Source organism: Prunus avium, chromosome 6, assembly GCF_965620075.1.
Source record: "Prunus avium chromosome 6, drPruAviu1.hap1.1, whole genome shotgun sequence".
Lineage (NCBI taxonomy): Eukaryota > Viridiplantae > Streptophyta > Magnoliopsida > Rosales > Rosaceae > Prunus > Prunus avium.
In genome coordinates, this window is record NC_142289.1 from 15472126 (window position 1) to 15481858 (window position 9733).

Genomic DNA, 9733 nt, shown 5'->3' on the forward strand with positions numbered 1-9733 from the left:
TCTCTATTACAACTTTGAATTACACGTCGTTTGCTTCTACGCACTCGTGAAACTTAGCCCAACCTCATTGTGCTAAGAAAATTATCAAAACTTGTCCCAAACAAAAGTGGCTCAAAATTTTAGGTTTAAAACTGTCAATTTATGCTAAATTTTTTGAAAAATTAAAAGAAAATTTGGGACGAGTTATTATACGAAATCAAAATGAGTGGCAAATTGGATGGAATGTGAGGAAAATTAAGGGTAGGGGAGAGATTGACTAATGTTAATAGTCGAAGAAACAATTCTTCTAAGAAAAAAAGGTTATGGGACAAATAAAGAAAAATTTAGCTATAAATTAAGAGGGGATTTTGACAGTTTACTCTAACAGGGAGGGACGGGCAACCTTATCACTAAATTATGCACGTCTTCATAAAAATAGTTGTGCTCATTACTTTTATTCTTTTTTCTTTTCACTAATTAAGGAAAATTAGTATTAGTGGCAAGCTTATTTTATTTTATTTTATAATTTAGCACGAATTTAAGAAATTACAAATATGGGAGAATAAAATAAAAAATTAGGGAGATGTCTAGATAAGGTAATGATTAGAATTTGACGGCAATTGTGAAGTTCAATGGACCACAAAATTAGCCCTTCGGTCCTACTTCCAGAAGGTATCGGTATATCTTCAAATTAGCTTTATTTTATTGTATTTTTTTTTTCTTCTTAGCCTACATTTTATTCCATTTACATATCATGCAAAATTGTATATAAGAATTTATTTTTTGGTAAATTCAGGGGAGGGCAAGATTCGACCCCATGTCATGGTATGAAATAAAGTGCTCTACAGTTTGATGCTAGAAACTCCACGTATATTTATGGTATTTGGGTTATTGTTACAAATCCATCACCAAAATACCATAAATACACGTGGATTTTCAATAAATCCATTTTTTTAATTAGGTCCAAATATTTCATCCTGTAATTTAGAATTTTGCGTGCATTATTTTTTTTTAATTTAAACCTAAACCAATAAAAATGAGAAACCATGCTCAAGCTTAACAATATTTTTGCACTTTTACTAATAAGTATTTGGTCTACTAGCATTTAATGTCCACCTTGTTGGAGAAACTAACGAGTTCAAATCTCATGATCGAAAATTATTAAAAATAAAAGCACACAAAAAAAAGTGCAAGAGTGCAATTGAGAGGACAAATAGCATTCATAATTAGGACTTTTCTTTGGTTGAGAAAATAGCGATAAAATATTATTGCAAGAGGTATTGGATACAAATTATGAGGATAATGGTCAAAAGGATTAGGTGAGCATTTTCTAAGGGCATGGTCGTTCAACTAACCAAGTAGCCTACTCTTTTTTCATAGAGAATTAGGTGAAAATTAAGAATTACAATTCTCAAAGAATACATAGATATAACTTACGAGCACTTATGTAAGCATTCCCAAAACTTAAGTAAGAACGAATTAACTAATTGTCGAGGCCTCTTCCATTTTAAATTTTGAATTTAAGGTCACTAAAAGGCTAACATAATATTTTTTTTGTTTCTTAAAGTAAAAGCTTTCCTCCGTCAGTTTTAATAACTTGTATGTTCTTTTGCCACAACACAAGTCATCATAATGCTACATGCCATTACCCACCACTGGAGCCCAAAAACTGTATATGGTAATTAAACTTTGGCAAAAGAGGTGAGAATTTGCCATACAAAAAGCAAAAAAAAAAGAAAAAGAATTTTTTTTGTACGGAGAATTGTGTCCAAGGCCAGGCCAAAATGGCTCCCATATAATTATTTTCCCCTTTGTTTTGGCTTTTTGAGAGGAAAAGCAAGAAAGAAAAGTCGATGAAAATATAAAATAGGGGGACGTAATCTGAGTGGAATTATGACAACCTATAAACAGAGACAAAAAGAAATGATGTCTGTTTGCCACCCCACTCTACTCTCTCTCTCTCTCTCTCTCTCTCTCTCTCTCTTCATCTCCCAACTTACAACCCTAGATATAGATTTTATTCCCCTTCTACGTATCCCTCTGACATCATACCCACGCCACCCCTACGCCAGCAATCAACCAATTTAAATCCTATTTAAATCCAATTATTCTCTTAAACGTCTCACTCGCACACTATACATTTCTTTCTCTTTCCCCCTTTTTTTCTTTTTTCTCAAAAAAAGAAAATACATACTGTTCTTTCTAGGAAGTTTCCCTTGAGACACAAAGACCTTTTGTTTGAATTTGTATCCTTCTTTCTAGTTTTGATCAATTTTCTTTTTCTTAGCTTTTCGGCACTTGAACTACCCTCCTTTTCCAATATTAATTTTTAAAATATTTTTGGATATTTAAAATAAATTTTCAAGAATTTTTTGAAATTAAATTTATTTTTAAAGTCAATTTTGGAATTAAATACTATTTTTATAAATTAAATCTGTTTTAAAATATTAATTTTAAACTCCATAAAGTAATTAAATATAATTATTCGTAATTTATTTAGTCATTAATAAAATGTTTAATTCATAAATATAAAAATTATACAAAATTATTAGATTATTAATTGTTTCTTTTAATAAGTACTAAGTAATCACTAACTAAATTATATTACAATAATTAAACAAGACTAAAACATTACTTAAGTAATCAAATCCTTCTGAAATTGTTGCGTGTATGCATTTTCTATTTGTGGGAGTTAAAATGTTGTAGTTGAAGTTGTAGTTTGGTGCATTGAGGTATCTGTCCGGATTTTCCAAGCTTGCTGTTTTTTTGCCGTAATTTGTTAGGCCTGGCGTGGCTATGAGTGGAAGTACACCTTGTGTACTTGGACTCCTCCGCATTATTTGAATTAACCCCTTGTAGTTATTGTGCTTCCATATTGGTATAAATCTTATGTGGTTAGTTTGTATTTGTATTGGTCCTTGTGGCTGACTGCCTTTATGCCTAAATTATGAATGCAATCTATTGCATTTCTCTCCAAAAATAGGAAGAGCAAGAAACTCCAAGAGAAAACCAATCAAAAATGGCAAAAAAAAAAAAAAGAAGAAGAAGAAGGGCAGGTTGAGATTAATATAAGAATGGAAGGTTCTTGCCCAAAAAAAATATATAAGAATGGAAGGTTGAGATTAATTTTTTGGGGCGGTGAAATCTAGTATGTTTGATCGTAATAAAAAAAAAAAAAAAAAAGATCAATAGTCAAGATTGCGTCGATTATTGAAGAGAGACGATAGCATCACTTAAGTGAACAACATGTCATTTAAATAAACGGCCAAGATCTCCTTGCTGACAAGATATCAACAACTGAGATGAATGGCACCATACAGATTTGCAACCTGAGTATATGTAGTATCAAAATGACGCCGTTTTGAATTTGCGTCAGCACCTCTCTCATTCAATCGTGTAGTGCCACGCCACGTAATGCCAATATTGAAAGAAATACCAAATTCAAATTCTTAACCCTCATTGATAAAATAATAATAATAATAATAAAGAAACATTTGCACTTGTAAAATTAACACCAATAGAAAAGTAATAAAATAAAATAATTGAGGTATCATAATAATAAGTCGTGCATAAAAAATTTGATAAAAAAAACGATTTGGGTATCATAATAATAAGTGATGACAAAGGAAAAGGAAAAAGAAAAAGAAAAAAGAGAACTCAGGTATGTAGCTTGTTCATGCAATGGCCTAGTAAGGCACTTTAATTTTCTTTTTTTTGGAATACAACAGAAAGTTTAAACTACAAGGGAGAATGAGGTGTCATGGTGGTTCAAATCAGAGACCACTGATTTTCAAGTCAAGGCCCTTCTCTACTAGACTGGACCCCGTTGGCCTTCACCCTTTTCTTAACTAGCTTAAGTGGTTAAGAGCATTTACTCATACACCCGAGGTCTTAGGTTTGACTTCCCCTCTCACAATATCTCATGTATAGAAAAAACAAAATATCTTTAGAAACATCAAAATTCATACATTAAATAATAAAGTTATAGTTATAAGATTAGTGAATTATTATTATTATTATTATATAGTTATCATCCATGAACTTTGAATTTAGGACCAAATAATCATCAGAATAGGATATGCAATCGCTCTTTTATATTTTCATTATTGTTTTAAGGTTTTTTCTTCTTTGGTCGAAAAACATTATTGTTTTAAAGTATACAACTCATTTGGAACTCAACAGTGGAAAACTAATTTATCCCAAATGAGAAAAGTTATAGTGGTTAAGAAAATTAATTATGAAGGTCAAAACATTTGAGTCAAAAAATTATAAGTCATTTCAAATAAGTAATTATGCAACCATAATCCTATCTTGCATGTTACATAATACATCATTGCAAGTTCCCAAAACGCAAGCAATTAGTCGTTTGAATGATAAATCATTCCAACCATCATATGCGATGCCTATATTAGCTATTTTGCATTTTCTTTAATGATCTCTTCGGTCATGAATCACAAACTTGTATTAACATAATGGGGTTATAAGTTAATCATGTTTTCAGAGTTTAACAAACGGATGAAGTACAAAAAACACATTATTCTTAAATTATAGAGGAAAGTAATTAATCTGCAGATTGCTAGTATTATGTCAATTTAAAAGGCCCACCAAGAATTATTTCTAACTTACGGGGGGGAAAAAATACCACAAAGGTCGTCAAAGTTTTTTTTTTTTGGGTCAAACAAAGGTCATCAAAGATTACCATATATGCCTAATTGCAGAGATGATAACAAGGTAATCAAAGATTACCATGTCTAATTGCAGAGATGATAACAATATGATACGGTGGTTTGGAAATGGAGAAATTGGGTGGTAGATGTGGGGTTGGTTGAGGCATAAAAGAAAGTTAATTGCAAAAGGGAGATTAGAAAGGTGAGAAGCTTTTTCTCTGCAAAAAGTCAAATAGGGCCTCTTTCACAAATCATAATGATATCTTCACCGCCGATGCAGAGGGGGTAGATTTGCACCCAAGATTCATCATCATTGCCCTCTAAATATTTTCTTTTTGGTGTCCCAAAAGAAACCCTAGAAATTTTTTTCCAAAAGAAACCTAGAAATTGATAGATACATGAATTATAATGACCTTCTCAGTAAGCTTTTTCTTTTTGAAAGCTTTTGCAGTGAATGATATAATTATTTTCACTTGTATGCACACTTATATTTCAGATCTTTGTTCTATTATTGTGTACTCATCTATGTTAACTTTTATTCAGTCCCCCCTCTCTCCCTCCCTCCATCCCCCAACCCAATGTAACCATCCACGGCAACAGAGGTTGGACAAACTTTTCATGCAACCTTATCATAAACACAACTTTTTTTTTTTACAAGCGATATTTTATTTTAATCTAATTTACACTACAGAGAGGGGGATTCAAGCGATATTTTTTTATAATTAAGCATGCAAATAAACCAGCTATATTTCACATTTACTTGTCCTCTATTGTTGACCTTCACACTAAAAAAACAGTGAAGTTCCACTAACAAGTACTTCTTGTGAGACATGTACATATATCCCATACTTTTGAGGTCAAATAGCAACATGGTTTTCGCCACTCCACATGTTACTCCAAAATCCAAACCACCAGCTTCAGTTGAAAATGTTAAAAGTCTTTGTCTTAGTATTATAATATCATTTTTTTCCCTCTTTAACAGTTTTATGAATAAGTATTTGTCTCCTTTATTTTTTTATATTCTGAATTTTTCATCCTTAAATTTGAAAGGGTGTTTTAGACACACATAAAAAGAAGGGTAGAGAGAGAGGAAAGGCAACAAGGGAAAGTGGTAGTCATGTTAAATTTATAGGTATTTGGTTACTTTCAAATCTTGGTATATAATTCCCTTTTTCTATCTATATATCCTTGAAGTTTGAGAGAGAACCCTCTTGGTGTGCTTTTAATCTAGACTCTGCTAATACTCGTTCCTAGATAGATTTCCTTGGATTATTCTCTCATCAGTTTTCTACACCCTTCAAGAAGAGAGAGAGAGAGAGAGAGAGAGAGAGAGATGGCATCTACGACGTCCCAGGCCATGCTCAACCAGCAGCAGGGCTTGTTTGAGAATGAAGAGGGTTCTAATGCACAGATGGGTTTCTTTTCAATCCCACCAAACTTGAACTTTTCTTCACTGGGATCTCTCAAAGCCTTCGGTTCTTCTAGCATACCTCCAAGCACCAATCTCTCTGAAACCCTACTACCATCACTCACTCCTCTAAAGCATAGAGAAGATCATAACATCACTACTAGTTCTGATTTTGGAGGATCCCAACTCCTTTCTTTGCAAAGATCTACTGCAAATCTCTGGTAAAATAATATAATTAATATCACACCTAATTTCCACATCTAGTGATTATATATCTAGTCTTGAATCTTGATCTCCTTTTTGAATTAAATTCTCTTGCATGCAATACAATTACTCATGTAAAACTAAGAATATTAAAAGTATAAACATGTTTTGGTACATATGGTCTAGGGCATGGGGAGAGGTGAGCGATGATCATGAGTGCCTAAGCAGCAAGAGATCAAACGGTGGAGATGATCGCCATCATCACCATATGGGAGTTTCAGCAATGAAGATGAAGAAGATGAAGGCAATTAGGAGGAAGGTGAGGGAGCCTAGGTTTTGCTTCAAAACCATGAGTGAGGTTGATGTGCTTGATGATGGATACAAGTGGAGGAAGTACGGACAGAAAGTGGTAAAGAACACACAGCATCCCAGGTATACTAATTAGACAATTCACATTTTCTACACTCGTCTCTCCTTTTCTTTTCTCTTTTTCTTCAATTCTTTTGCTTTAATCACATCTTCAGCAAAAGTTTATTGCATGTCAAATTGGATTTTAGCTTCTAGTTGTACCCCATACACATGATGTGTTCCTCACTCTCTCTCTCTCTCTCTCTCTCTCTCTCTCTCTCTCTCTCTCTCTCTCATTATTGTCATTGTTATCATTATTATCATTAGGCTTTTACAGGCTTGGCGCTGGAGATTTGACGGGTAGATGGGTCTGAATAATTTACAATATTGATAAGTACAGTAATAATATTTCCGACCAAAAAGAAAAAAGAAGATGGTTAACTATTAATGCACTTGTAATATTTTAGACCCTTTTGCAAATGCCATTTCCAAAAAGAACTAATTATTAGTACTTTTGGAGATAAAATTCATAATATAAAGATCACCAAACATCAACATACTGTGCAAAGATTGATCAATTATAATGCTTTATAAAAGGAAACAAAAAATTTCTTAATCCCATAGATGCCGAAGCGAAATTATTACGGGGCGGATGATATTGCCGAAAATGAGTACTCTAAAATCACTTTTTCTTGGAATATTGAATTAATGTACGTCCCTAAGATTGGATTCCATGAAAAAGAAGAAGAAAGCTGCCAGTACTAGGACAAGAATCATCATCAGAATAGGAGAAGTACTGTACATGTGGTGCAGCTTCAATCCATTTCATTGGCCATGTTTAATCATAAGAATTAGGGTAATTTGATTATAATTATTGGTTGTAAAACTAGGTTATACCAAAATTAGGAAAGCATGGGCACATTATTACTTGCATGGTTTTGAAAGGGGTGCATCATGCATGGGTTGGGTATTTATTGCTACTATTTCTACAAGTTACCTTCATGTTTATATGTCAGATAGAGGAATTTTCAAATGCACACCAATAACTTATTACAGCACAAATCACTAGTTTGGGTGCCACCCACAATGTGTTTTCACCACTAAATGTTCATTTTTAGGTCTTTCCTTCCTCCAAGGAAGGTCAACATCCCCTACAAAAATTTATCAAATAATCGACTAGCTATTTGATCATTCCCATCATAAGTTTTATTGAATTCACTTCGATTATAAGATAGTTCGGATCATGAAATTGCGTTGTGGATGTTGGCGTACGATGGTGGTTTGTGACCTTTTAAGTTACATATAGTGTGCATTGTCAACCAAGTACTATTGATTAATTACGTGTAATCTTACTTAACATGTTTGGAGCTTGCCGTATGCATATATCTATCCGGGTGCAAGTCACCTTAGGAGTTGAAATTAAGACTAGCAAAATTCCACAGAAATGATTTGAACTTTGAATGCGTGCGTATATATATCCTGCATAATCATATGCCTCATTTGTTGAATTTACTGGTGTCATGTGTTTTCCAAATAGGTAATAATTATGGTGTTCAAAGCTATATACAAAATAGTCAAAAGTTGGACTTATAATTAGAGTAGAATATCTTGCATGAAATGGAAATCCTCCCCCACCCCACCCCAACCTGAACTTGACTAGGATATAATTTAACTTCTTCTGAGCTTATAAACCTTTTTAGAGCTGGGTTTGTTAATTTATGTGGAGCATGTGTACTGATCAAGACATGTGAATGAATTGTCTCCTCTCCTCTCATACAAATATCTGATATACAGTTGAGTTATATAAGCTTTGAGCATTCAACCTACAATATTGAAATATGATATAATGAGTGAAGAGACCAAAGTTTTATACACTAATTAGCAATATGCAAGAAGGAAAATACTTCCTTCCTTACCACGTAAGTAAGAGCTCCTATATTTCTGTCATTAGCCGTGTGCATGTGCGCAGAAGTTTTTCTTTTTGTATTTTTCATTTGCATATATGTCAAACTGTAATGCGCAAGAAGGAGTATCTCATTACCGGTAAGGAGACAAGTAATATGCATGATCCTTGACTTAGATCGTTGGATGATATTTGATTTATTAATGGTTATATATGTCATGTACTCCCTGTCGATTGTTTTGGCAATATAAGACGCTTATATTCATACTGTCATCATTAATTAGGTTACTTAAATTCATAGTCTGACAATATAAATATGAGTTTGGCAAAACAAAAAAAAAAACATTTACCTGTATATGTATTATAAAATATCGGAAAGCCAGACATGCTGTACCAGAAAAAACCAAGAGTTGGATGGTTGGTCAACAAATTGCATCATAAGAAAACATGTGCAGTTTTCAGGTGAGTGCTTATTGTGTTTAATTAAAGGGAAAATGTTTTTGTTTGGCTAAAGTAATCAGAAATAGTATTTTGGCTTGGAATTTGAGGGTTAAATGTAGGTCCCACAACTAGTCCTCTTATGATTTCATTTTCCTAAAAGGCAACTAAGCTCTCATCAAAGTTTTGAGACCTAAGATTCTACCTAGCTAAGGCTCCGTCGAGGATCTTTCTGAGATCTTTCTGTTCACAATGCTTTTCTGAAGTGATGAGATGAGATATTTGTGTGCTTGCATTTGCTTAGTTCTATATGACCATGTTTTATTTAGTTAGGTTTATCAACATCAAGCTGCTTCAAAGTTTCTTGAATTACTTTTTGGTGCATGCATGCATATGTACATGCAAATGCAGGAGCTATTATCGTTGCACGATGGACAACTGCCGGGTAAAGAAAAGAGTGGAGCGATTAGCCGAGGACCCGAGGATGGTGATCACAACCTACGAAGGGCGGCACGTGCATTCTCCGTCGCACGATCTTGATCAAGATTCACAGCAAGCTTCATCTCACCTAAATAACTTCTTCTGGTAGACCATTCTGTATATTATAATTCTGTATCATTTAGCTGCACTGTGGTTGTGTATGCATGTCTTTGGCAGTGTTTGGATGGATATATAGGATAATAAGCATGATGCATGGGCTTGATTGCCCGTTTTTGTTGATCAGCCTAGCCTCCTGCTTTCGCTAATATATAAAATGCCTAATGAATAAAGCAATTATTTCAACAA

At 33.4% G+C, this 9733-nt stretch overlaps 1 protein-coding gene across 1 annotated transcript; it reads left to right on the forward strand.

The window, feature by feature from the left end:
• Positions 1–5740: 5740 nt before the first annotated feature.
• WRKY13 (WRKY DNA-binding protein 13) lies at positions 5741–9733 on the forward strand. The gene is made up of 3 exons (XM_021976864.2): positions 5741–6275; positions 6445–6690; positions 9359–9733. The coding sequence occupies exons 1-3, from the start codon at positions 5980–5982 to the stop codon at positions 9534–9536; spliced, it is 720 nt and encodes a 239-aa protein (XP_021832556.1). The 5' UTR covers positions 5741–5979; the 3' UTR covers positions 9537–9733.

Coding starts and splice junctions, on each gene's coding strand:
- WRKY13 (XM_021976864.2), top strand. CDS start 5,980: ATGGCATCTACGACGTCCCAGGCCATGCTCAACCAGCAGCAGGGCTTG. Junction 6,276..6,444: donor AGATCTACTGCAAATCTCTG/GTAAAATAATAT, acceptor CATATGGTCTAG/GGCATGGGGAGAGGTGAGCG. Junction 6,691..9,358: donor AAGAACACACAGCATCCCAG/GTATACTAATTA, acceptor ATGCAAATGCAG/GAGCTATTATCGTTGCACGA.